This window comes from Carettochelys insculpta, chromosome 2 (genome assembly GCF_033958435.1).
Source record: "Carettochelys insculpta isolate YL-2023 chromosome 2, ASM3395843v1, whole genome shotgun sequence".
Lineage (NCBI taxonomy): Eukaryota > Metazoa > Chordata > Testudines > Carettochelyidae > Carettochelys > Carettochelys insculpta.
The window spans coordinates 3,294,558-3,322,101 of NC_134138.1; the positions used below are offsets into that span (position 1 = coordinate 3,294,558).

General features: G+C 61.3%; 1 protein-coding gene and 1 pseudogene across 1 annotated transcript; one reads left to right on the forward strand and one right to left on the reverse strand.

The window, feature by feature from the left end:
- Window positions 1–3,402: 3,402 nt before the first annotated feature.
- Window positions 3,403–10,139, forward strand: LOC142009023 (vacuolar protein sorting-associated protein 28 homolog; annotated as a pseudogene).
- Window positions 10,140–10,929: 790 nt separating this feature from the next.
- On the reverse strand, window positions 10,930–25,792 carry LOC142009025 (tonsoku-like protein). Its single transcript, XM_074986469.1, has 25 exons — window positions 25,401–25,792; window positions 22,722–22,864; window positions 22,256–22,439; window positions 21,550–21,679; window positions 21,143–21,314; window positions 20,855–20,969; window positions 20,139–20,284; window positions 19,737–19,889; window positions 19,315–19,440; window positions 18,372–18,567; window positions 18,151–18,215; window positions 17,888–17,977; window positions 17,483–17,555; window positions 17,185–17,348; window positions 16,952–17,075; window positions 16,125–16,867; window positions 15,950–16,044; window positions 15,523–15,679; window positions 15,190–15,268; window positions 14,242–14,543; window positions 13,618–13,789; window positions 12,931–13,103; window positions 12,676–12,749; window positions 11,925–12,058; window positions 10,930–11,529 (listed from the first exon to the last, which is right to left on the reverse strand). Exons 1-25 carry the CDS (start codon window positions 25,522–25,524, stop codon window positions 11,336–11,338), a joined length of 4,128 nt encoding a protein of 1,375 aa, XP_074842570.1. The 5' UTR covers window positions 25,525–25,792; the 3' UTR covers window positions 10,930–11,335.
- Between the last annotated feature and the right edge of the window lie 1,752 nt (window positions 25,793–27,544).

Sequence of the window (27,544 nt, forward strand, 5' to 3'; positions counted from 1 at the left end):
AAGGGAGCGGCTTGCTGTTGAGTCCGCCCTGTGACCCTGTCTGCAGCTGTGCCTGGCACCCTTTTTTCGATGTGTGGTACTTTGACGTGTAGATGTTCCCTCGCAGCGCCTATTTCGATGTGGTGCCGCGCAACGTCGAAGTTGAACATCGACGTTGCCAGCCCTGGAGGACGTGTAGACGTTACTCATCGAAATAGCCTATTTCGATGTTGGCTTCACGTGTAGACGTAGCCCAGCATGCCCCACATTGCTGCCTTTCAGAATTAGCTACCAGTGTTCCTGGAGCTCATCCACGGAGGTGGGGATTCACTTGGTCCTAGGGGGAGCTAGTTCTGAGTCTGGGGCTTCACCTGTCAGATCTGACTCCCTGACAACCTCTCCTTGGTCCTGGAGACAATCCCTGGTCCCTGTGCAGTGCCCCACCTTCACACAGCCTCTACGCACACATAAGGGGCAACCAGCTCTGACAAACACCTGCTTCTTGGTACAGCACCACCACCGTCCACACCCTCTCCCGGCACTCAATACCACGAGCATCTACATGTACATTTGCATGCTGCCCAGAGGCACAGCAGCAACATACACACCCCACCTTTACACACACACACATCCTTTCACACAGCACCTCCACACACACACACACCCTTGGCCCTACGCACCACACTGGCTCCAATGTTGCTATCTTGGCTCTGCACCCAGTGCTGTCAGCACACCCACCTGCCCCCTGCCCTTCCCCGTTTCTTTTGTGGCCCCACGACCACCCGCTGCAGGCATCTGCTAGCGGCACAGTCCCACTTGAGGCAGGAGAGACAAGGTATGGTGGGTACAACCCACACAGCCCCCTCCCCCTGCCAGCATAAGCAGTGTGTTGTTACTGTTGCTGTTACTGTGATTATTTATGTACTTTCCATTGTTCTACAAACTAACTACCATGAATACATGAGGGGTGCAATTTTATATTCTTGCCTCAGGTGCAGAATTAGCTAGTTAGGGTACTGAGATTGTCACAGAACCTACTACTGGAGAGAGCAAGAAGCATTTTTATTCTGGAGTAAAAATGAGTTTGTTCTGCTCTGAATACATCAGCACAGAGATCTCTCCTGAAATAGAGGTGCTGGTCAATTTCACAGCTGAATCAGTTGCTCATAAACTTCACAATTACTGACATTTACTATGCTTATGGTTATACTAGAGAGGTTTGTGACATAGTAGGGCATGCAACAAACTAAACATGGATCAAATGCATCAACGTTTCAAATCCATCACAGAATACACCACCTTGAAGAGCGAGTACAGACACATGTTCAAAATATTCTTTAACTCAACTATTTCTAACTATTCATAGCCCGAAATCAGCCACACATGCAACGTTTGGTTCAGGTCTCCGAATGTTGCTTTTCATGTTATGAATTTCACATCTGTAACAACATTTTACAAGTATGATTTTATTAAATAATTGAACCAATAAATAATTGAAATTCAATGGATCGATTGCAAAATGCAAAGGAGAATAAATAGCACCTTACAGGATTAGAAGGAAACATGGGCCTGCAGTTGTACAAAAAGATGGGCAAGTTGAGGGAGGCAGCTCCAGAAAACAGACTCCTCTCCTTGCCAACCCCTTGGGGCAGAGATGCTGCATTTAAACCATGTTCCAGCTGGCTCCATCCTTCTGTCCCTGACCTTGCACAGCAGGGGATGGGGGGCTACCTGCCAGCCCAGGCAGGCCAGGAAGCAGCACTGTAGCTGTTTCTCAGCATGAAGACTCCTGTGGGGTCAGCATTTCCCCTCACAGCCGCTCTGCAGAGCAACCATGGGAGCAGGAGGAACTGACCAAGCCTGTGCCAGGCTGGGACTCAGGCAGCTTTGACCAAGGAGGCTCGGCACCCTATTGCAAAAGGGTTATTAGGTAAAGGACTGACAAAGGGCCTTACTGCCGGGCCACCTCTGGGGAACTTTACTGGGAACATTCAGACAGGGTTACCCTACAGAAGAGAGAACACCCCTGAGGCGCAGCGTGTCTGTAACAGTACCCACTCGTTCCCACCGCAGTACCACCGGGCTCAGCAACCTCGGAGGCAGTGTTGAAAACTGACCTTCCATCCTCTCCAGCCTGAGTGCCGGTGATACTTTTAAAAGCCACTAGGGGTCCTTCTGACAACAGCTCCGTGAATAAACACGCGAGGAGGCAGGGCTCTCCCGCTCGGGGAGGGGGTTGGCCGTGTGAGACGGGCTTTTCCTACTCCCCAGGCCGCCTGGCTCTGTGCCAGCACCCGGCTGCCTGGGGGGAGGAAGGGCGGGGCTGAGCTCCCGCCTCACCTGCTGTTCTTGGCACGCGTGCCGGCTCCGCGGAGCCCTAGCACGTCACACACGCTCCCGTTCGGGCTGCTGGCGCCTGGCCCTTGTACTGGGGCTGTGGCGCACTCCGGCATCCACCCACCAGCCAGAGGCGCAGGGCGCCGGCTCCCCCCCGCCCCCACGGGATTGCACACCGCCGGGCCGGGCGGGAAAGCCCCGTCTCTGGCGGGACCGGGGAGGGGCGGGGGGGGGTCACTTGTTCATCCCTCAGTGTTTGTGACTGGGGGGCGGTGAGGAGCGCAGGGCCGGAGGGGGTGTTTGTGGCTGGGGGGCGGTGAGGAGCGCACGGCCGGGGGGGGGTGTTTGTGACTGGGGGGCGGTGGCGAGCGCGGGGCCGGGGGGGGGCGTTTGCGGCTGGGGGGCGGTGGCGAGCGCGGGGCCGGAGGGGGTGTTTGTGACGGGGGCGGTGGCGAGCGCGGGGCCGGGGGGGGTGTTTGTGGCTGGGGGGCGGTGGGGAGCGCGGGGTCGGGGGGGGTGTTTGTGGCTGGGGGGCGGTGGGGAACGCCGGGCCGGGGGGGGGCGTTTGCGGCTGGGGGGCGGTGGGGAGCGCAGGGCCGGGGGGTGTTTGTCACTAGGGGGCGTTGGGGAGCGCAGGGCCGGGGGGGGGCGTTGTGTGTGTGTGTGTGTTTGGCTGGCGGGCGGTGGGGAGCTCAGGCCCGGGGGGTATTTGTCATTACGGGGCGGTGGGGAGCGCAGGGCCGGGGGGTGTTTGTGACTAGGGGGCGGTGGGGAGCGCAGGGCCGGGGGGTGTTTGTCACTAGGGGGCGGTGGGGAGCGCAGGGCCGGGGGCGGTTGTGTGTGTGTGTGTGTTTGGCTGGGGGGCGGTGGGGAGCGCAGAGCCGGGGGGTGTTTGTGTCTAGGGGGCGGTGGGGAGCGCAGGGCTGGGGGGTGTTTGTCACTAGGGGGCGGTGGGGAGTGTGGGGCCCCGGGCTGTTTGGGTCCGGGGATCGCGTCGGGTGCAGGGGCCGGGCCACCAGGCCACACTAACGCCCCTCTCCCTCCCTCGCAGAGATCCCCCAGGCAGCAGTGCCCCAGCCCACCACAATGTTCCACGGGATCCCTGCTGCGCCTGGCCCAGGAGGTGAGTCCCGCTGGCCCTGCCGCCGTGGGGACCAAGGGGCCCCACAGCACCACCCCATGGCCTGGGCTGAGACACAGACTGGCCCGGTCGACACCTGACAGAGCCCTGCTTGCTGGCCATGAGCAGGGCTGTGACCCAGGCCCACCCCGCCCCTGGCCAGAGACCCAGTGACACCGCGGGCTCCAGCTCCCCTCACGGGACTGCCCGCCCTCAAAGTCCCCAGGGGTCAGGCTAGCGGGGCTGGGGGCAGCAGAGTGGTGGGACACTGGGCTCATGGGAGGGTGGGTATCACGGCCACAGAGGCAGGTTACGAAGCAATGGCTCAGTCTGCATCAACAGGGGTTAGGATAGCACAGCAGTTCCCAAATTGGGTTGGGACCTCATTTTAATGAGTTTCCCTGGGTTGGCTTAGACTTGCTGAGATCGAGGCCAGACAAAGGGCTTCAGCCCTGTGCAGTGGGGCTCAGGTTCCAGGCCCCTCCTGGGGCTGCAGCCTGGGTCCTCAGCCTCTCCTTTCTTCGGGCAATGGGGCTGGTCTTTTGTTTCCCTTACTCGCACCCCTGGTGGCAGGGCCTGGGTTTTGGCTGAGGCATGTGTCTGTGCATTACTTTTTCTTGGCAGAAGTGGATTGTACAGCAATGAAGTTTGAGACCCCCTGAGATAAAGAACAGCTTTCCCACACTGAGGGCAGTTAAGCTGTGGAGCAGGTGCCCCAGGGAGGTTGTGGATCCCCATCAGTGGAAGTTGTTAAGAACAGGCTGGACAGATGCCTGGAAGGGATGGGCTCTGTTTACTTGGCCCTGCTCCAGTGCAGGGGCTGGACTCAACTTCTCAAGGACCCTTCCAGCTCAGAATCTGATTCTCCCTTGTGAACTGTGCTGGGTTCTCTGGCCTGGAGCAAGGGGCGGTGATCAGCAGGAGGGGCGGGATGGAAGAGCGGAGCAGGCTGTAGAGGTCCTGGGTGCTAGCAGTATCCCTGTAGCTAGTAGGCTAAGGAGCTGTGGACGTGGTCCTTCCTAACACCGGGTTACCAGGAAGGTTTTGCATTGTGGGCGTCACTGGTAGGCCCCTAGCTATAAGTGCTAGGTCTGTTCATGGATTTCCTCTTTTTCAGCCCCAGGGAATAAGCCAGAACTGTACGAGGTGAGTAACGCTGGTCACGTTCCCCTCCTCGTCCTGTCTCTGGCACAGGAGGCAGAATGACCTTCCAGCGTACGTCGGGTTTGGCTCTGCAAACGGTTTCACAGCCCTCAGTGCTGGAGCATTCAGGGGACCCCCAGCTCTTGAGGTGATTCCCAGCTCCTTACCTCCATCTCAGTGTGGGTTTCTCTGGTCCCTGTCTCCTCCACCCTGTGGTGAGGATGCAGGAGGTCCGTATCTGTCAGCTCCGTCCCCACCTGCTTCCAGCCTGTCCATTTGTGCAGCTGACCACACACTGTGCGGGTACCTGACAGGCTGTGTATCTGCTCTCCTTGCAGGAGGTGAAGCTGTATAAAAATGCACGGGAGCGAGAAAAGTGAGTCCATCCCCAGCCGAATGGGTTCCCATGTGGTACACAGTTCTGTGGGGCTTGGGAGTGCTGGGACTTCAAGCTGTTGTCTGCAGTGAGGTCCTTGCTCGGGAGATGCTGGGGCTGATGGTGCAGGGAGCTCTGCGTTCTGATGCTCTGTCCCCGCGCCAAGCTAGGAAGGACCCAAGAGCCCTTCTGCTCCGCCTCTGCCATTGGCCAGGGCAGCCTGCGGCTGAGAAAGATGCAATAGGCGGAAGGGTCTTCTCCAGAAAAAGGGAGTGCTCCTGCTGGGCTGTGGAGCATGAGAGCCCCTGTGCTGTTCCCAGGGACGCGGGCGCGTGTATAGCGGTGGGGGTCACAGGCTATGCGCCTTCACGGGCTTCTGCGCTTGGGTTTCAGGTACGATAACATGGCTGAGCTGTTTGCGGTGGTGAAGACGATGCAGGCTCTGGAGAAAGCCTATATCAAGGACTGTGTCTCTCCCAACGAGTGAGTCCCCAGCTGGGTTTTGTTTCCAGCCTGGTCTCTCCCAGGGGAGCCAAGCGGATGCAGCAGCAGGAGCATCTCCTGCAGGATGCGTCGTTACCGAGTGGAGCAGAGTGACCTCCCCCCCCAGGGCACTGCGGACACACTGGGGAGGGGGCTCAGAGAAGCATCAAAACAGCCCCTTAGTCCCCCCTCAGGCCCTGCCCACTTCCCCTGGGGGCCAGGCAACATTGCTCCATGCAGAGGGTCTCCAGTCAGAGACCCTGGGGAGCCTCCCCTGCCGTGGGGGCTGTTACAGTGTTCTCCTTTCCCCTGGGGACCTGCTTGTACATCCTCGACCTCCGTGTTCCCCTCCTGCTTGGCATGAGCCACTCCAGCTGTTCTTACTCCATGCACTGCCCCAGGTATACCGCAGCCTGCTCCCGGCTCCTGGTCCAGTACAAAGCTGCCTTCAAACAGGTACAGGGATCCGAAATTGGCTCCATCGATGAATTTTGCCGCAAGTTCCGGATGAGTTCAGCCTCCAGCAGTACAGCTTTTGGGGACTCTGGGACAGGAATCTCGGGGGGCTCCCAGAACAGTGGGGGCGGGGGGGGGCTGTGTTGCTGCTGAGTTCTACATGTAGGCCGCATTGACACTAGTCCCCTCCTTTTGGGGCGAGTTGGGAATATGCTAATGAGGCACCACCGGGAATATGCAGTGCCTCATTAGCATAATAGTGGCCCCACACAATTGGAAAGCACAGCTTTTGAATTGTGCGCTGCCTCTCTAGACGGGGGCTTTTTGAAAGGACGCTCCTCCGCCCCCAGACTTTGAAAAACCCTTCTTCCTAAAACCAAATAGGAAGAAGGGGCTTTCGAAGTCCGGGGGGTCCTTTCGAAAGGCCCCTGTCTACATGGGCGGTGCGCGATTTGAAAGCAACACTTTCAAATCACATGCAGCCACCATTATGCTAATGAGGCTGTGAGGGGGTTCGGGGTCTCCATCCTCTGCACCCCATCCGCAGGCAGGAGAACAGCAGGTTTATTAGGCAACAGGGCACAGCGTCGTACAGAGGAGTCAGTGCAGCCGGCAGAGACAGCCAGTCCAAGCCATGCTGGGGAGAGGAGGCCCCGAGGGGCCCCCGGAGCAGGGGTCTTGCCCCCTCCTTTGTCTCTCTCTCTCCCAGCCCCGACTAACTGCTTCCAACACCCAGTTCCAGTTCAAACCCCTCAGGCTGCACCTCCTCCTTTGTCTGCAGCCCAGGGGTGTCACCTGGTCGCCAGGTTACCCTCAGCAGGAGCCCCACGTGTACACACAGGTATCTCCCACTACATCACAGAGGCACTGCATATTCATGGCAGCGCCTCCTTAGCATCTTCCCAACTCGCTCATTACCATGTCCCTTCTGAAAGGAAGGGGCTTGTGTAGACATAGCCCTACTGTGCCTGACTGACTTAGATGCTGGGGGGAGAGACTGCATAGATTTGTTTATTCCAAGCCTGGAGGAACCAGTGTGGTCACCCAGGCTGTTCCCCTGTGTCCCTCTGGCCAGAGCCCTGCCCCCAGCTCACTCCCAGAGCAGACCTGTCCCATGAGAAATACAGCCCGCCTAGATTTAAAAACTGTCGGTGCTGGAGAACCCACCAAAGGTGAATTACACTCTCGCGGTCACCTGGCTTAGAGAGGGGGCCCCTGGGCTTTGGGGGGTGAGTGTGCGCGCACGCACGCACACACACACACTCTCTCTCTCTCCCTCCCTCCCCTGGACCAAAGGCACTTCCACCTTGTTGTAATCATATTATCTTCGTATAAATCCCGTGTACTTCCACGTCACACCTGCAGCAGTATTCAAGGTCACCACATCTCTAAAAAGATGTATTGGAATTGGGAAAGGTACAGAAAAGGGCAGAAAACCGATTAGGGGTATGGAATGGCTGGGGTATGGTGTGGGGAGAGTAGTAAGAGTGGGATTTCTCAGCTTGGAAAAGAGGCGGCTAATGTCCAGAACATCCCAACTGGTTGGACAAAGTCGATAAGGAAGTGGTGTTCTGTCTTCCTTCTCCTAATGCAAGAACTAGGGGTCACCCCATGAAACAAACAGGTAGTGGGGTTAAAACAGACAGAAGGACGGAGTTCTTCACACAACGCAGGGCCAGCTGTGGGACTCCCTGCCACAGGGCAATGTGAAGGCTGAGACTATAACAAGGCTCAAAAACCTACTGGATACGTTCATGGAGAACAGGGCCACAAATGGCTGTTCAGCAAGGTGGACAGGGTGGTGCCTCTAGCCCCGTTTGTCAGAAGCTGGGACTGGGTGACAGGAGAAGGATCACCTTTTGGTGACGTGTTCTGGTCATGCCCTCTGGGGCACCCAGCACTGGTCACTGTCTGCGACCAGGCTGGGTGGCCCTATGTTCAGACCGTCTGGCCACGTTCTGTACTGTGCTCCCTTCCCCCAGCTTAGCACATGGAGCGGAACCCGGCTTTCCCTGGGAAATGCTCTTTGTTGGGGGTTATATGGTGCTTGTTACCCTGCCCTGAGCTTGCCCAGCCTCATTGTAACCCTCCTTCTGCTGCAGCTCGATTGCCCGCTGGCCATGGAGAGGATCAAGGAGGATCGGCCAATCACCATCAAGGACGACAAGGGCAACCTGAACCGCTGCATTGCTGACATCGTCTCTGTACGTTCCCGGGGCAAGGGGCTGTGCGCACTGTAATCCCGGCATCCTGTGCTTCTGGGACTTTGGCAGCTGGCCTGGCCTGTGCAGCTGCATGGCTGGTCCCCAGGGGGCTGTCAAGGGCCCGCTGTCCTGGCTTGCCCCCACCCTCCCAAGAGGGCCGGAGTGAGGTGCCCTGCTGCTAGCTTCCAGGCCATTGCTGAGGCATCTCTTTTCTCTTCCAGCTTTTCATCACAGTGATGGACAAGCTGCGCTAGAGATCCGAGCCATGGATGAGGTGAGAATCATTTACAGAGGGACAGAGGATAAGACAGGGAGTATCTTACAGCCTTGGTATAAATCCAGGGTACACCCCCAGCTTGAATACTGCGTGCAGATGTGGTCGCCTCATCTCAAAAAAACAAAAAAACAAAAAAAAAAAAAACACCCTTGGCTGTGGAAAAGTTTCAGAAAAGGGTAACAAAAACAATGGATTTGGACCGGGTCCATCTGAAGAGAGATTAAAAAGTCTGTGACTTTTCAGTTTAGAAAACAATAGATGAAGGGTGCGGGGACGACTAAGAGGTCGACAAAATCATGACTGGTGTGGAGGAAAAATAAGGAAAAGGTATTTACTTGTTCCCACCACACGAGATCTAGGGGTTACCCAGTGAAATTAGCAACAGGGTTAAGAACAAACAGGATGTATTTCTCATGCAGTGCACAGTTCACTTCTGGAGCTCCTGGCCAGAGGATGGCGTGAAGACCAGGACTTTATCAATAGAGTTCCAAAAAGAGCTAGATCCATTCAGGGAGGTGAGGTCCATCGGTGGCTGTTAGCCAGGATGGGCAGGAATGATGGCGCTAGCCTCCGTTTGTCAGAAGTTGGAACTAGATGACAGGAGATGGACCACTCAATGCTCAGCTGTTCTGTTCGCTTCCCTTGGGGCATGTGGCATTGGCCACTGTCCGAAGACAGGGCACTGGGCAAGATGGATTTTGGTCTGACCCGGTGTGGCTGGTCTTCGGAGAGAGAGGGGGACAAGCTAGGGGTGCATGGAGGCTTCACTGCTGGCAGCAGCGCCTGAAGGGGGGTGGGGCTTTCCCAGCCGGGCCCCAGGCAGGAAAAGCAGAAGCTCCATGCTTTTGTGCATCCAGATCCAGCCAGACCTGCGGGAGCTGATGGAGACGATGAACCGCATGAGCCACCTACCTCTTGACTTCGAGGGGAGACAGAAAGTGAACCAGTGGTGAGTAGGGTGCTCTGGGGCCCCTGCCCTCTGCAGGAGCAAGCCCGGGTCCTGACCCAGCTCTCCAGGACAGGGCCTGGACCTGCCTTGCCCCATGGCGCTCCTGCCAGTCTGAGGGCATGGGGGAGCGCAGAGTGCCTTCGGGCCCAGCTCCATCAGTCTGCTCCCTCTGCAGTGGGAGGTGCTTGTCCCCAGCCCTGCTCGCCATGTCTGATCAGGGGCCTGGTTGCGGGGTGGGACCGTGGCCAGAGGAGCTACCAGCTTCCTCCTAGGCCAGCACTCAGGGCGACAAGTCATGGCTCCTGCTAGGTCCCTCCAGTACTAGTGCAGGTGCAAAGTGCAGCCCAGCAAAGGGCCTTCTTCCTGCTCTGGGGGCCAGGCCTGTGCCTTGACTCTCCCCGGCAGGCTGCAGACGCTGAGCGGCATGTCTGCCTCTGACGAGCTGGACGATTCCCAAGTGCGCCAGATGCTGTTTGATTTGGAATCCGCCTACAATGCCTTCAACCGGTTCCTGCACTCCTGAGGCTGGGCCCTGCGCCCTGCCTGGTCCTGAGGAGCGCCCTCCCACTGTAGCAGTCCAGCAGGCTCCAGGCCCTTTCCCCTAGGCTGCTGTTGGGGGCAGGAGGCTGGGAGTGGTGCACTGCAGCCGTTCCCGCAGCAGGGTTAGGGCTGAGTCAAGGTGAACTGTGCTGCTGCAGGGCACATTCACACTGGGCCAGCTCCAGCCAGCCTGTCTCCTCTCCTCCCTCCCCGTGAGTCCTGCAAGCAGGGCGGGAGACTTGTACACCTGCGGTAATAAACCCCCATGCTGGCTAGCCTGCGGTGCTGTGGCTCTTGCTGGGTGGGAGAAGCAGGCACAGCCACTGCACCTGTACTCAGGGCCTGGACCAGCCCATCAGCTCAGATTTTCTGGGTGCCACAGCAGCTGGCTAAGGCAGGGCGCTCCACCCTTGCTGACAACAGGTCATGCCCCAGGCTGGAGGGGAGCCTGGGAAATGAGGGTGGGGGGTGTCAAACAGCTGTCCAGAGGGGGAGAAGGCTGGCAGGGTACAGAGCTCTGGCCCAAGCAGCAGAGGGCCAGGTCTCTGCGTCACTGTCTGCAGGGTGGCACAACACAGGCCTGGAGCAGAGGAGACATACAGCACTTTATTGATTGGTTTCCCAGGCCCCTGCACCAGGCAGAAGCCCACCCTGTGCGGCCAAGAAAACACCAGCCAGCTAATAAGTCTGTCTGAACTAGTCCAGTGGCCACTGGCAGGGCAGAGCTAGAACCTGTACAGCTCGGGAATGGGGGACAAATAAAATATCACCCTCCACCTGTGTGGGGAGACGCGCAGTAGGGAAGGGCTCTTCTGCAGGTGGCCGCCTTCAGTCTCTGGCAGCTTATTTCCCCACGCTGGCTTCAGAGCCTGCTCCAAGGCCAGTGCTGCCCCAGGAGCCAACCCCCCAGCCCTGCCAGCAGCCCCAGGGTTCTGCTGCGCAGGTGTGACTGCAGCTGGTGAGACACCACAGGCTGGAAGCCAGCTCTCCGGGGACACTCTGGGACTTGCCACCCCTCTCTGTTAGCAGCACAGGCCCGGTAGCTCATTGCCTCCTGGGGACACAGCCGAGGCCTTGGTTCCAAAGCCCAGGGACCCCCATGGGGCAGAGTCCTGCAGCGTTCTGGTGCTCGGAGCCCGAGGCAGACAGGCCCAGTTCCACAACAGCAGCCGGGGCCCTGCCTCCTTTGGTTACGACGGGACCAGCAGCTCCCTTCTCAGCTTGCACTGGTGCCAGGTGGGGGGAAGCTGCAGGGCTCTGGGCCCCCAGAAAGAACAGGTTGTGCAGCAGCAGCAGCCAGGTCCTGCCCCTCCCCATGGGCCAGGCCTGAGTTCTGAGTGCAGAAAAGTCGCTGGCACAGGCCGGGCACCGTGCCTGGTTCCTCACGTCTGCCCAAGTTCCCTCTGCGAGCAGCCACAGCCCCAAGCAGGATGGGCCTCTTGTGTGCTCCAGCTGCGAGCGGTCGGGCACTTCAGATGCTCTTACAGAAGAGCTTGTGGTGCTGCGTGACTGCGCTCAGAGAGGTGCCCGGGGGGCCAAGCCAGGACTCACCCACGCCCCGCTGGTTGCTGCCGCTCAGCTGCCGGCTGCAGAGCCGCAGCTCACGCACGTTGGCAGAGACCCGGGCCCACGTGGTGCTGTCCAATGGGCCTCGCAGCCTGCAGCCTGCGGGAAGGAAACAGGCCGTTGTAGCCACTGTGGCGCACTGAGAATCCTGGACCCGGCCCAAGAGGGGACAGGCTGGGTGAACCCCCTTGTGCCCTTTCTATCAGCTGCTGCCCCTCGCTACTCCAGTCCTGCCTCCTCTGCTCTGCTCTGCTCTGCTCTGCTCTGCTCTGCACACCACTACGGAGAGAGAAGCAACTCGGCAGCGCCAGCCAGGCCGGGGGCTCTGCTGGATCAGGAGCAAAACTCCAGGGCTCACAGCCTGCCCCTGCCCCCTCAGGATCACCTCTCAGTCCCTCCAGCGAGGGCAGTGTGATGCTCCCCCGGCCCTGCCAGGTGCAGGGAAGCAGGACCCCTCCGCAACCCAGGGATCTTGGAGCCCTTCACCCCCTCACCTGCCAGGCTGAGGTATTGCAGCCCCTGGCGCCTCTCCCCCAGCGCTGACAGCAGCATCTGCAAGCCCCCGCTGGTAACCTCTGGGTTCGCAGACAAATCCAGGGAGATCAAAGTGGGACAAACCAGGAGGCACCTGGGACCAAGAGAGTCAAACAGCCCCATGCCTCTCGGCTCACCCACAATGCACTGCTGCCCCATGGCCCACCCACTCCCTGGGGGCTAGGTGTTAGATGTGCGGTGTGCTGGCACTGCAGCCTTGGAGCGAGACCCCCAGGGAGCACAAGGTGCGATGGGGAAGGGAGGCAGCTGGACAGGTGTACTGCCTGTGAAGTGCAGTAGTAGAACCAGCAGCTCCACCCGACCACCAATCCACGTACGCCCGGTTCTGTAGGCAGGTCCTGCCGCTCACCAGGCCTCCCACCCAAGGGCTTGTGGCTCAGACTCCCTTCCCGCTCCGTCTCTTTTTACGGGAGGGGGTTCACCTGGTGGCCCAGAAAAGCACAATGCAGGGACAGAAGGTGGCCAGTGGGCTAAAGGCGAACATGGCCACCTTACCTCTCACTCAGGCTCTCTTCCTACTATGTCCCCATGGGCTGGCTGCTGGGCCCAGCCACCCCACGGCTCCTACCCAGCAGGAGATCACTCCGCATAGGACACAGCTGGGTGAAGGCTGGTGTCACACACCCACCCCATTACCTTCTGCCCCACAGCAAAGCCCCTGGCCCAGGGACCCCAGCGCTGCCCCTTTACCTGGCCAGCTCTGCGACAGCCTCATCATTCAGGTGGTTCCCAGAGAGAGCCAGGTGGGTGAGCGCACATCCCTGCTGGAATGGAACGGGGGGGCTGAGCCCAAAGCCACACACCACAGCTGAGCCAGTCAGGGCCAAGCCAGCTGCGTGAGAGGCCCACAGCCCCAGGACAAAAGGGGCTCCCCTGCCACGTGCAGAGCTCCTGCAACTCCTGCAGCCAGAGAAGGGTTACTGCAGGACCCCCTTGCACCCGTACCTGTGTCAGGCACCTGACCACCGGATCCACGAGAGGCTCGCCTAGGCGGGCCGCCACCGAGCCAATCTCCAGCTGGCTGAGGGTGGCGTAGGGCAGACTCCTGAGCAGCAGCTGCAGGCCGCTGGAGCCCAGGGCATTGTGGGACAAAGCGAGGGTCTTCAGGTGCACAGCTCCTGGGCCAGGGGCATGCGGGAGAGACAGCGTGTTAAGAGTGAGCCAGCTGCCGTCTGGCCCGGGCAGATAAAGGAGGCTGGGAGCTTGGCGGAGGGCCTGTCCATAGCTGCCTAACTGGAAACTCAGGCACCCAACAGGCCTGCACTGGGAAAGAACGGCAGAGCAGGCTGCTGTGGGGCAGACCTGGCAGGGAACCCAGGGCGTGGTAGCTGTGGGGCAAGACTGAGGCAAGCCCAGGCCTGGGTAGCTGCGAGCTGTGGGGCAGAAGCTGGCAGAGAGCGGACAGGACAGCGGTCCGCATTCTTTCCATGAGTGGAACCATCCTCACCCCCAAGCTGTAGGCCCCGTCCCGGTGAATGGGGCCCTCCTGGCAGTGCCTCTGTGTCACAGGGGGGCCTAGCCTGTAGACCGTGGCGCTGGGGGAGGGGAGCCACAAGGGAGGGCACCACCTGTACCATGAGGCCACGCCTGCTGTGCCCCCACTCGGGGCTGGGGGAGTGCAGGGGCACTTACCTTTCAGGCTGTTGGCCAGCAGGAGGCGCTGGTGCTGCCCAAAAGCCTCAGAGAAGCCACAGGCCTGCAGCCGGAGCGTGGTCAGGACCGGGCAGGCTCGAACCAGGCAGGCCAGGGCCTCGCAGCTCTTGTCCCCTAGGGGGTTCAGGCTGAGGTCCAGCTCTTCCAGGCTCTGGAACAACAGGGGCGGAGGAGTCACCCCAACCTGCTGGGCTCTGCCCTGTGCCACCAGACAGCCGGGGCTGCACCCCCGCTGGGAGGACCACAGCGGCAGCCTCAGCCCCAGAGAAGGGACGGAGCAGCAGAGCCCCCCCCATGCTACAGGGACCCTCACAACCAGCCCCTCCCCAGAAGGACCTTGGAGCAGGCACCTTGGCACCAGCACGGCCACAGCTTACCCCTCCCTGATCCGGGGAGCCCCTGGTGTCCATCAGGGCAGCCCTGGCAGGAGCTCATCAGGGCCCTTTACACCAGCAGTGCCAGAGCCGTAGCCCAGAGCGCCAGGATGGGCAGCTTGGGGGGTCCCCGAACCTGCTTGTGTCTCCGGGGTTCAGGCGGGAGGCCGGGGCCCCTCCCACCTGCTGTTGAGGGGAAGGGAGGTGCTGGACACACCCACAAGCCAACCTGGAAGACCGCTTGGGAGGGCAGCCCTGCTGCCAGCGCGCGGAGCCCCTCAGCACCGAGCTGGTTGGCCGACAGGTCGAGGAGGGCCAGGCTGGGCATGGTACCCAGCGTAGCCAGCAGCTCGGCAGCCAGGCCATCGTCCAGCCCCGTCCCAGCCAGCCGCAGCTGGCGGATGGAGCTGTGCAGCTTGAGGGCACGCAGGAGTGGGGTGAGGTGGGGTTGGTGCAAGGAGAGGCCACAGGTGCTGAACGAGGGGCCCGACTCCTGCAGCTCCATCATCTTCAGCAGAAGCCGGTGCTCGCCTGCAACAGGAGTCCATGAGGGAAGACCAGTCGCTGTGGGGCACCCAGACTGACGAGCTCCCAGCCAGCTGCTGCCTGGCCGGGGCTAGAGCCAAGCAGCCAGGGAGAGGGTGGGGGGCAGCCGCGACCGAGGACACCCTCCCCCTGCCCAGCACCACGTGGGGAGCAGCCGTGACCGAGGGCACCCTCCCCCCGCCCAGCACCACGTGGGGGGCAGCCGCGACCGGGGGCACCCTCCCCCCGCCTAGCACCACGTGGGGGGCAGCCGCGACCGAGGGCTCCTGACATTGCGCACCGTTCAGCGGATGCTGGACAGGTCTTCCCCTGGCATGTAGCACGGCCCTGGGGGTGCCAATCTGTCCACCCGAAGCCACATTCCACCTCTGTCCCCTTCCGTAGCTGGGCCAGTGACCCGGAGACTGAGGGACTTGCCCGAGGTCACACACGCAGACGGTGGCACAGCTGTGCCCAAGCCCCCTGGACCAGCCTTCCCACTGGAGCCCCTCCTGCCTGTCCCCCCCACGGGCCGGGTGGCACTCTCCCCAGCCGGCTGACCGCCCTGAGGCGCTACAAAACCCAGCGAGACCCTGTACATCCAACGGTTCCCACACGCAGGCAGGCAGCAGGGTCCGTGGCATCCCCTTACCCACGGCCAGGCTGCAACAGGCCTTGCGATACCGGTCGGCGAGCGGGGGCAGGTCCCAGGACTGCACCTCTGCCGACACCTGCAAGGCAGACGAGAGCCCTATGGGTAGGAAGGAAGGCCGGCTGGCTGGGCAGCACTGGCAGGCTCAAACACAAGGGGAAGGGCATCGCCAGTGAGGGGTGAAGCCAGACCTCCGAGCTCCCAGTCATCTGGGCCCTGCCGGTTGGTGCAGAGTCCACAGTGATGGGCCCCACCACGACCCTTCAGCGGCCTACAGGGGGACCTGGTGGGCTCAGCCCTGGAAGCGCCAATCCTGGCTCGGGTGCCCCTCACCTCCTCGTTGCTTTGCAGGACGTCCACGATGAGATCCTGGGGAGCCAGCAGTGCCCCTTCCTTCTTGAGGGTGAGCTGGGGCAGCAGGCCACAGGCCTGGTAGTGGCGCTGGGCCGCCTGCTCTGCCAGCCACGCCACCGGGCATCTCTCGAGGCCACTGCAAGGGAAGGGAAGGGAAGGGCTGAGCCAGAGCGCCCCACCAGAACCAGGCCCCCAGCCCGCCCTCCCAGGGTGGGGCAGGAACAGGGCAGCCCCCCCCAGTGGCAGAGGGGAATGGCCCTGTTACCCCAAGTCCCTGACCCCCTGGCGCTGCCTGGGAGCTGGACCCCTCCGAGGGTGCTGCTAATGTTGCCCCAGACCCGGCTGGGGGGGCAGGACTCCCGGGCTCTGGGCCACGCTGGGAGGAAGGATGCGAGGCGGCTCTCACCTGTGAGGCACGGGGATGAGGAAGACGTTGTCTTGGACCCGGACCCGCACTCGGATGGGGGGTGGCCGAGTCGGGGCTGCAGCCAGCAGTGGGGCCTGGGAACAGGGGAGGGGAGTCAAGACCCAAGAGACAGCCCAGGGGACTCCCTTGCTGTTGTGCACCCCCAGCACCTCACCTGTGGGGCCTCTCCACTGCCGTCTACGGGCCTCAGACCAGCGGCTGGCTCCGGAGCCACCAGGGCCTGGCCCCCGCGGGACCGACCCAGCGACGTCCTGTCCACTATCTGGGTGAGGCGGCTTTGCCGGGCCCTCCTCTTCTGGGGCAGAGCAGCTGGGAAGGGGGCTGCGCCGTCGCTCTCAGACCCACTGGTGCCCCCTGAGTCCGAGCCCGACTCCCCCGGGCGCCGGTGGCTCCTCTTGCGGGGCTCCCGGCTCGCCCCCAGGTCGTCCTCCAGCCAGTCATCCCCCACGTACTCCTTGGCTGGGATCAGGGCCGGCCTGGCAGAGGCCTCGGCCGGCACCTGCTCAGGGACCTGGCAGGACTGGGCAGTGCCCACGCCACGGATGGATGCTTCGTACTTGGCCTGCCCGGTGCCAGCGGGGGGCAGCCCAGGCTCTGCCCGCCCGAGGAACCCCGGCACCCGGCTCTCCTCCCCCGGCGCCCTCAGGCTCAGGAGCCGCTGCCTCTTCTTGACGGGCCGGAGCGGGGTCATGCACTCGTCCAGCTTGGCCCAGCACTCTGGCCCCTGCCCGCCACGCTGGGTCAGGATCCTGCAGGGCGCAGTCGCCTTCGTGGAGGGGCCCCCACTCTGGGGCTGGGGGGCCACAGCTGAGTGGGGGGGTGTCAGCGGCTCAGAGAGCTCCGCATCAAACAGCTGGCTCTGCGGCACATCCTGTGGGGGCTGAGCCACCTCTGCTGCTGGGCGGGAGACAGAGAACCCCGTGAGTTGGGCCCAGCCCCCAAGAGATGCCCCCCCACAGCACCACTCCCACCCGGCCTCACCTCGCCCCACCACCGCCTCCTTGAGCAGCTGCTCCATGGCTCGGCAGCGCTGGCGCGTCTCCTGGACCAGGTCCCGGCCGTACATCCTCACCCACTCCCGGAGGGTGCCCAGAGGGCTCAGGCCCTGCGGCGGATAAGATGGAGGGGCTGAGCCTCAGGGCCACCCCCAGAAACCCCACAGCTGTGCAGGGGTGCCGAGCCCAGCGCCCGCCCACAGGCCGCTGCTCCCCCACCTTGGCGTTCCTCAGCACCGCCGACGCGCCCCTCTGGAGCAGCAGCTCGGCCATGTCGAAGTGGCCGCAGTTGAGAGCGTCGTGCAGGGGGGTGATCCCCTCGCAGCCTGGGCCCCCGGGGTCATCGATGGAGGCACCACGCTCCAGCAGCAGCCGCACGATCTCTGGGCACAGGAGCCGGCAGTTACTGCTGGGTGGCAGCACCAGGGCCCCCTCCAGCCGGCCCCCATCACCCGTTCCAGCCCCTGCCGTCATCCGCCCCCCACACCGACACCCTCCCACCCTCCTCACCACTCACCCAGGTGCCCGTGGTTACAGGCCTCGTGCAGCGGGGTCCAGCCGCAGTAATCCCGCGGGTTCAGGGGGTGGCCCTGCCCCCAGGAGGAAAGAGACATGAACAGGCATGAGGGTTACGTGGGGGCCAGGTGCCCTGCTGGGCTTCATGCCAACTCCCGCAGGATCTCCCCCTCCAGCTGCCCTCCCTGCGGGCCAGGCCGGGAAGCTGCCCCAGTGCCCAGCGCCTACCTGGCTCACTCCCACGCGCCCTGCAGGCAGGACACACTTGCTGAACGCGTCCCCTGCTGGGGGCTGTGAGGGCCAGAGCAGAGGGACGCCGCGACCCCAGCCAGCCGCCCAGCTGCCCCCACGGGCCGACGGAAGGTACCCCAGGGCGCCCTGCCCGGGAACGAGGAGCGGCTCCCACCTGCTCCAGGAAGAAATGGACCCGGCGCAGGTTCCCGTCGATGCAGGCGCGGTGCAGCGGGGTCTCACCCCGGTCGTTGCGCCGGTTCCACTGCAGGGCACAGGGAAGGCGGAGGCGGGGTCAGCACTGCCCGGGGGCCCCAGATCAGAGCCACCCCCTCGGCCCCCCGCCCCGCGCAGCGCCCTGGGATCCGGACTCGCCGGCGCAGGAGCTGGAGCGACGGCCCCACGGGGCGAGGACGCTGCGCCCAGGCCCAGCCTCACCTTGGCGATCCTGCGGCGGCCAGGCACGCTCTTGCTGTAGCCGTCCAGGTCATCTTCCTCCCCGTCTGGAACGCACAGGCCTGAGTGAGGCACCCGGCTCCAATACAGCCCCCACCCTGCCAAAGGGGGGCCCGCGCCAGGCAGACGCGCAGGGCTACAGCCTCACCCGGCCGGGACTCGGCTCCGGCTCCCTCCCCGTCCCCCACAGCCGGCCCACTCACCGCTCTCAGACAGCTCCAGGTCGCTCTCCTCCAGGGGCTCGCTGCTGTCCTCCTCCTCCTCCTCCTCCCCCCAGCTGTCCCCGGCGTTGCTCCAGCCCTGCGAGCGGCACAGGCCCTGAAGCCTGGCCAGCGTGTCGGGGGCCTCAGGGCGCCCCCACTTCTGCTGCAGGGGGTGAAGGTGCTGTAGGATTTGCCGCTGGGGGGGTGAAAGGATGGGCTGATCACCCTGCCCAGCCGCAGATGGGGTTGGGCGCTCCCAGGGCTGCTAGCCCAGGCCTTGTCAGCTGGGGGCGCTGGCCTTTAAGGCAGTCCCCAGGCCCCGCCCCAGGCCTGAAGGGGCCCTGCAGGGAGCAAGGCCAGGGCACTGACCATTGGAGCAGCTCCCAGGTCCCCCAGCCCCTGCCTAGCCCAGAAGCAGCAGCTCCCAGCACTGACCACTGGAGCAGCTGCCAGGCCCCCCAGCCTGGCCCAGCAGACAGGCTACGAGTGAGGGGAGGACGCTGGCTAGGCACTCTCGAGTCCAGCCCCAGCACCGCAGCTGCCCTGGGCGCCTTTCAGCTCCGAGCCCCGGCACCCCACGCCCTTCCCCTGCCTTTCTGCTGTGCTGGCGCAGGAGGAGCCGGGTGCAGCCTGGAATCCTGGGCGGAGTGAGGAGCTGGGCTCCCCGGCAGGTGAGCAGCACGGTCCCTCCCGGGCATGTGCCAACAAGGAGCAGAGCCTGGAAGCGGGAGGGGGCCAGAAACCAGCACTTTCGGCCACAGGCCCTAGCAGGGAGGTGTTGTGCGTAGGGCGGGGGGCTGGGAGGACTCCTGGGTGCCAGTCTCAGTTATCGCAGGCTCGGGGGACCCCGGGAGGGGCACTGCCAGCTGCCCAGCCTGAAGGGGGTGCTGCAGGCGAGCACTGGCATCCCCATTGGGCAGCAGCTTTGGGCCCGTCCCCTCACCTGCAGCCTGGGCTCCCCAGCCTGCTCCGCGCACCGGAGCGCGCTCTGAAAGCAGGGCTCCAGGGCCTCGTAGCCTTCGCCAGCCTCCTCCCTGGCCAGGGCGATGTTCAGCCAGGTCTTCCCCTCCTGGGGCACACAGACAATGGGATTAGCTTCCCCCCCACCAGTCCAGCTCCACTGGCAGGGAGCCCACCCAGGGGCACGGGGTAAGTGACAAACAGCAAGTCCTTTGCCATCCTGACTCTTACGCCTGCCCCACCCTCCTTCCCTGCTCCCTAGCTGTGGGACCCAGCCAGGCCCTGCTTGCTAGCTGAGCTCCCCTCCCGCAACTCCCCAGAGCACGGCCAAGCCCAGCACGGGGTCCCCAGGCCCTGCAGGGTGAGACCGGCGGGCAGAAGGCAGAGCCCAGGCCGCCCCCTCACCTCCAGTGGGTTTCCTCGCCGCAGCGCCAGCTCCGTCTGGTAGTGCTGGACCGCCCGGCCGGGCTCCCTCAGGTCCGCAAAGGTGGTAGCCAGAGAGACGTGGATCACAGCCAGCTCCTGCTCAGGCTTCTGGAGGGACTCGGCGTAGCGCAGCTGCCAGAGACACCGTCCACAGCATGCTGTGCCCGGGGTGGCCGCCCGCCCCCGCAGGGCTCGCCCAGCCCCATCCCTGCTCCCTGCAGGAATCTGAGCGGGTGCCCCTGCCCTCGGGCCAGAGCTTGGCAGCACTTCGGCGGCTAGGAGGAAGCGGAACCAGCCCCTTACCATGCACGGAGCCCAGCCTCCAGGCAGCCTGGTCCTCCCCCAGCCCACAGGCCGAGAGCAGGGGCAGCCCTCACCCACCTGCCTCTGGTAGAACTCCACCGCCCGGCGATAGTCCCCATGCTTGGAGAACAGGTCCCCCAGCTGCTCACACAGGCCCAGGGCTGTCTGCAAGTCGCCAGGCACTGCCTCCTCCAGAGCCTCCTGCAGATGGCTGACCTTCATGGCTGGGGGAGAGGCCAGCAGTGTGAGTGGCACGCACCGGGGGTGGGCTGGGTTCTTCCCCCTAGAGGCTCAGGGCAGGTAGGGGAGCCACAGGTGAAGGGGTATGTGGGGACCAAGGTCCCCTTCACCCAACCCAGCCTGCAGGCCTCTGGGACAGTGAGCACCTGCCGAGCCCCCTTCGCTGCCCCCCTGGGCTGGTGCGGGGTCAGTGTCAAAGCACCGCCCTGTGGTGCCACTGGGGCTACGTCGGGGACGTGCCAGAAGCCCTGTCAGGAGTGGCCTGTGCAAGCGCGGCCCTGCACCCGAGAAGCCGCGGCACCTTTCCCTGGGCGTGCCTGTGACACGGGGGTGCGGGGGGCGGGCACCGCCCCAGGAGCCACAAGCCACACAGGGCTGTGAAGGGGAGGGGCTGCACTGAGAGGCAGAGGTGGAGAGCTCCCAGCCCCAGTCAGCCTGGGCTGAGCCCTGGGGAGTGACACCCAACCTCCTCCCGGCCAGCTGCACAGGCCACTGGGTCCCCTCAGCCCCCCCCCGCGCCGTGTCGCAGGGAGCCCCAACCCGAGCCCCCTCACCGTAACGCAGGTTCCTGCGGATGCTCTCGCGCTGCTGGGGCTGCTGGGAGCCCAGCACGTAGGCCTTCTTCAGCGAGCGCCTGGCGGCCACAAAGTCCCCCAGGCTGAGGAGCACCTGCAAGGCCCCAGGGCAGCAGGGTCAGCAAGGGGAGGGGCAGAGAGGTCCAACTACCAAAGGGTGCTGGCCTGGCGGGGGGGAGGGGGCTGTCCCCTTACTGGCCATGCTGGGTGGTCAGGCCCCAGGGGGAAGAGCTTGGGGGCCAAGTACGGGCTCCCCGCTGCCCTCACCTGGGCGATGCCGGCACAGCACTCACTCTCCATGCACTTCTCCTTCATGGTGTGGGCGCAGTCGCGCGCCCGCTCCAGGCAGCGCATGGCCTTGGAGTGCTGCCCCTCCCGCAGGTGGATGTGGCCCAGATTGAAGTAGGCCCGGTACAGGTCTTCGTAGAGGTGAGTCTGCCTAAAGGGAGATGGGTCACCCCCAGGGTCGCCCGCCCATTCACGTCCTCAGGAAACCCCTGGGCCCTGTGCCCCCACCTGACACCCCCCAGCCACAGCACCAGCCGGTTTCCTGAGCCAAACGGCTGCAGCCACCAGCAGAGGGTGAACCCCAGGGAAACACAGGAGCTCTTCAGAGGGGCCTTCGGCCTATCAGCACCACCACCCGCCCCCCCAGGGAGGGGCCAGGGCCTTACTCGGAGATGAAGATGCTCTTCTTGATGTACTGGCTGCACCTGGCCTGGTCCTTCATGCTGTCGTACACCAAGCCCAGGTTGAGGTAAAGCCGGGCCCTCATCTCACTCAGCTCCCGCTGCGGCACCTTCCCTGGGACAGCCAGAGCCAGCCCGACACCCAGCCGGCTCCACAAGGCAGGAGCTCCAGGGCCAGAGAGGGGCTGGACAGGTCCTGGACCCCTCACCCTCCAGCTGGCCGAATGAGCTGAGCAAATTGTCTCCCAAGGGATGGGGTGGGAGTGCTGGGAGGTCCCTACGGAACAGTCTCGGGCCCGGTCCTGGCTGCCCTGGTGTGGAACCGAGAGGTAAGAAAAGGCTGGAGGTCCCTGAGTGCCCCTGCATATCCCACAATCCCGGCGGCGAGCCTAACTGGGCCTTACAAGCCAGCACGAGTAGATGGGAAGCCCGGATGAAAGCCTGAGGGCCTGCCCCTTCCTGGCCAGGCCAGGGAGTTCTGGCTCGGGGAGGGGATGGAGCTCAGGGACCAGGGACATCCCAGATGCAGGCTCTGGGACAAGGACAAGGGGTAAAAGGTGGGGACTTAGACCGTCTGGTCAGACAGCCAAGGCAGAGGCCGACTGGTGACCCTCCCCAGGGCGCACCACATCCCAAGCTGATGGCTCCCCTCCCTAGCTCCGTGTCCCACAGCTCCCAGCCCGGCTCTCACCTTCCAGCTGCTCCTCCAAGATGGCCAGGCTCTTCATGAAGGCCTGCTCCACCTCCCAGAGCGCCTCCCCGGCCTGGCTGCTCTCCGCCACGAACATGTAGGTGCGGCCAATGGTGGCCCAAGCCCTCTGCTGCTCAGTGTGGTCGGACACAGCGCAGGCCAGCTCCAGATGCTGGCGCTGGTGCTGATGGAGCAGGAGAACAAGAGGGCGCATGAGACCCCCCAAGCCCCATGGATCTGGGCTGGCTTTAAATTGGGCCCTGCAAGGCTGACAGCTCAGGGGTTACCACTATGTGCCCTAGTGTTCCCTTTTAAACCCCTCCAGCCATTCTGTCGCCCCTCCTCTGGCTTGCTGCCCCTCTCACCCCGTGGCCTTTGGCGGGGCTGAATACTGGGAAGTAGCTCTCAGCCCAGCTCCTGGGGAGCCCCAATCCCTGCAGCTGATTATCCCCCTCTCCCCCATTACCTTCAAAGCAGCTTCATAGTTCTCCAGCTCAGCCGGGCGCTCCCCAATCTTCCGGTGGGCCACGGCACAGCCGATAACATCCTCCACGCTCTCCAGGAGGCGCAGCTCCTCCTGGTGCTCCACCAGCGCCTCTCGGTACCGCCCTGCCGGGAGCAGAGAGACACTGGGGTGATGAGCGAGCCAGCTGGCTTCCCAAGGCACAGCAGGGGTCCCTGGGATGAGGCACACCCACTCCATCAACTACAAGAGCAGCCAGAGTAACAAGCCCGGGGCGTAACCCCTCTTGGGGCTCAGAGCTGACATGCACCGGGGACTCAAGAGCACAACTCCTATGTTAACAACAACAAGTCCCGTGGCACCTTATAGACTAACGTATTTTGCAGCAAAGGCTTTCGTGGGCAAAGACCTGCTGCATCACATAGAATCAGAGAACACTAGGACTGGAAGGGACCTTGAGAGGCCATCGAGTCCAGCCCCCTGCCCCAATGGCAGGACCAAGTACTGTCTACACCATCCCTGATAGACATCTATCTAACCTGTTCTTAACTATCTCCAGCGACAGAGATTCCACAACCTCCCTTGGCAATTTATTCCAGTGTTTGACCACCCTGACAGTGAGGAACTTCTTCCTAATGTCCAACCTAAACCTCCCTTGCTGCAGTTTACGTCCATTGCCTCTTGTTCTATCCTCAGAGGCCAAGAAGAACAAGTTTTCTCCTTCCTCCTTATGACTCCCTTTTAGATACCTGAAAACCGCTATCATGTCCCGCCTCAGTCTTCTATTTTCCAAACTCAACAAGCCCAATTCTTTCAGCCTTTCTTCATAGGTCACATTCTCTAGACCTTTAATCATTCTTGTCGCTCTTTTCTGGGCCCTCTCTAGTTTCTCCACATCCTTCCTGAACTGCGGTACCCAGAACTGGACACAATACTCCAGCTGAGGCCTAACCAGCGCAGAGTAGAGCGGGAGAATGACTTCTCGTGTCTTGTTCACAACACACCTGTTAATGCATCCTAGAATCATGTTTGCTTTTTTTGCAACAGCATCACACTGTTGACTCATATTTAGCTTGTGGTCCACTGTAACCCCTCGATCCCTTTCTGCTGTACTCATTCCTAGACATGCTCTGACAAAGCGGTTCATTGCCTCCAAAAGCTCATGCTCCAAAATCTCTGCTAATCTATAAGGTGCCTCAGGACTGCTTGTTGTTCTCGAAGTTACAGACTAACATGGCTCCCTCTGTGATACTCATCTCCCATGTTGTAGCTGATGGCCTCTGATTTTCTAGCTACAGGAAATACAGTGGCTCTAGCACACTTGGATGGCAGCAGAGCATCAGACAAAATTAGCTACATGCAACGTTAGCCAAACTGGAGCACTCTGGGATCAGCCCAGGAGCGTACAGGGGGAGAGAACAGGCTTCAGGGGGTGAAGGCAACAGGCTGTGCCGAAAGGTAAACTGGCAGAGGGCAGGGATGCTCCTGGCACAGCTCCTCAGAGATCCGACACGAGCCCAGTTGTACGATATCTATTAATGCCCAAGGCAGGAACAGCAGGAGTGCACTGATGGGCTTTGCTGCAGACACAAGTCAGGAAGGGCGCTCGCTCCGGAGGAGGATCGGCATGGTAGGCAGGACGATCGGGGGGATCTCAAAGCCTGCAGCAGAAACGAGGCGCTGCTCAGTACGACAAAGGACAAGGTGCTTGGAGTGAAGGGCTACCGATAGCCGGAGGCTCATCAGCTGAAGTGAAGGAAGGTGAGAGAAACCTGGATGCTTTGGCTGGTTATAGGGTGACTAAAGCCACCTATGCAATGCAGCCACACAGCAGGCAAAGGCACAGTCTCTCCAGCAGAGAGAGGACCACGTCCATGACTGGTGACAGCTGGTCTGGAACACGAAGTACCATTTCCTGAGCACAAAGGGGGACTTCACCCCAGAGAAAGGCAGAGAAGAGCCACTCAGGTTGTTGAGGAAGGCAGAGGTGACTGGAAGAACTTGGCTGGCCTAGCTCGCAAAGAGAAGGCTGTGAGGGTGTCCCCCGAGTCTCCGGTGATACACCCAGGAGGTCAGGCCCAGGCTGGGGCCAAAGCAGGGAATGCAAGGGACAATGCTGGCCTGAGAACAGAGAGTCTTGAGTAAAGTTGGCTGGCACAAAGGAGAAGGTTTCTAACCATTGCAGGGAGCTGTGGGGACGGAGGCCAAACAAGATTCAGGTTAAGGAGAGAGCTAGACGTCACAATGGCAGGGAGTTTCAGGCATGGGGCGTTCTTCTTCAAGAGCAGGGCTCAGGTCACAGGCCAGGATCATCGCACTGAATCGGCTCCCTGCTGGGGGAAGGTCAGCTGTGTGGCAGACACAATCTCCTGGGGGCTGGTCCCAGCCCATGGATGTACCATCCCTGCAAACAAGAGCCATTCCAGGCCTGCTCCCACGGCCAGGAGCCCTCCCCAGCCCAGCCGTCACAAACACAGCCAGACCAGCACCGACAAAGACAGCCGAGAGCATTGCCCAGTGACCAACTTTCCAACGGTGGCCCCAAAAGCAGGGCCTCCAAACCTTCCTCAGAACGGCTCTCCCGGACCCATCTCTCCCAGCGTCAGCCCTGGCCACGAGAGCCAGACAGCAGTCAGCTAGCCACCCTTCGCCATTGAGAGCCAGGCCCTGGGACCCACTCACCATGTCTGGCCAAGATCTCCCCAAGCTGGTTGCAAATGGCAGCTTCCTCCTTCAGGCTGCCACTCCTCCGGGCCTTGTCCTTTGCTTTCTGGAGCACTGGGGGGCCGGGGGGAGAGAAGAACATCAGAACCCGGTCAAGCTCCCACAGCCTGTCAGCATCAAACCCCTCTGGCGCAGAGTCATCGGCCCTCTAACTACGTGCCCAGCTCAGGGCAACAAATCACAACACGCAGGATTTCCAATTACCTCCACCACCATGGAATCTGACCCCCAGCCTGGCTGCATGCTCCCTGGGGGAGACAGGAGCTGAGTCCCAGACAGATGGACAGGACTGTCGCAGGGTAGTCCAAACCCCCTCACCCCACACTGCCCAGACCCGTCTGGGAGCCTAGCTCAACGATCCCACCTATAAATGACCCTCTCTCTGGCCCCACACACCCTCAGCCCCACCCACCTCCACCCTCTCTGACACCCTCCTGCCTCCCTGCCACACACAACTGCAATATCGCCTTCAAATCCCACACCCCCTCTGCCCTTGCCAACCTATCACCCACCTGCCTCTGACTCTCCCCATCACCCGGCCCCCTCTGCTCCCCCATCACACCCCAGATGGTGCACCCCCTTTGATCACCCCACACCCCACTGCCCTGCCCCGCCCCCATCACCCCACCCCATCACTGCCCTGCTCCCTCTCATCACCCCACACCCCACTGCCCTGCCCCGCCCCCATCACCCCACCCCAAACCCCATCACTGCCCTGCTCCCTCTCACCTCCCATCACCCCACACCCCACTGCCCTGCCCCCTCTCACCCCCCATCACCCCACACCCCACTGCCCTGCCCCGTCCCCTCTCACCCCCCATCACCCCACACCCCGCCCCCTCTCACACACACCCCCTAGAGCTGGAAGGGACCTCTGGAGATCATCTCATCCAGTCCCCTGCCCTGGCATCAATTTGCCCCAATCCCTCACTGGCCTCCTCAAGGCTTGAGCTCACACCCCTAGGTTTAGTAGGCCAATGCTCAAACCCCTGAGCTATCTCCCCACCCTAATTAACAGACGTTACTCATAACTTTAACTATAAAAATTATACGTGTACATAAATAGATTTTACAGGTCCAGGGGGTTATAACATTAAAAATGATAGGTCACAAGTCATTTTTTGTTCAAAACATTTCTGAGTTATTCATAGGTGTGTTCATAACCCTTTTTCCGTAAAGCGTGGGGGGATGGTCCGTCACAACAATATGTTTAATCGACTCTCTGGGTAACTTTTTTAGTGCGTCAACAAAAGCAGAGAGAAGCAACTGATGTCCACAGTCAACAATCTTATCTGGTGGCTAAACTGTGCTGCAGTCGGACAAATGCAAGGGCGAAATGACAGAACCCGGAAAAAAAAAGATTCGAAGGCTGTGCACTTTTAAAAATGAGTGGCTGCAACTCCCAGAGTATCAGAATTGGCTTATAAAGGCAAATGAAGACTCAGGATATTGTTCTATTTGTGATGTTCAATTCACAGTTAAGTTTGATTCTGTAAAAGCCGTCAAGCATCATGCAGAAACAAAGGGTCACAAAATCAAAGTACAAGGACAGGTGTGGTGTAATGCTAGCAATAAAGTCTCCGTAAAGAGTAACAATGCTGAAGAACAACGCATATGCGCAGCTGAATTGCTTTTAACATATCCTGGAGTTAAACACTACCACAGCTACCGTTCTCAAGATTGTGGAAATAAACTGTACCCCTCCGTTTTCCCTGATTCCAAAATAGCCTCCAAAATTCACTGTGGAATGACAAAAGTAGAAGCTTTGATCGAGGCTGTATTAGCACCACATTCTTTAAAACTGGCTGTGCAAGACATTGGATCAGCACCTTTCTCAATCTCAGTGGATGCTTTTAATATAGGGAGCATGAAACTATTCTCAGTTGTCATCCAGTACTTCAATAAAGATAAGGGAATCTGCACATCACTCCTAGACTTTCTTGAAGATGCAGATGAAACATCAGAGGTGATTGTAAAGAACTTACGGAGTTGTCTTCAAAATGCCAGTCTGGTACAGAATAAAATTGTGGCACATGGAGAGAGAGATTTTGAAGAAAATGAGTCTGGTTTTGTGCACCTAAAACAAATGCTGGATTTACCAA

Coding starts and splice junctions, on each gene's coding strand:
- LOC142009025 (XM_074986469.1), bottom strand. CDS start 25,524: ATGTTCTTCTCTCCCCCCGGCCCCCCAGTGCTCCAGAAAGCAAAGGAC. Junction 19,441..19,736: donor GGCGAGGAAACCCACTGGAG/GTGAGGGGGCGG, acceptor TGTGTGCCCCAG/GAGGGGAAGACCTGGCTGAA. Junction 17,349..17,482: donor CTGTAACCACGGGCACCTGG/GTGAGTGGTGAG, acceptor TCCTGTGCCCAG/AGATCGTGCGGCTGCTGCTG.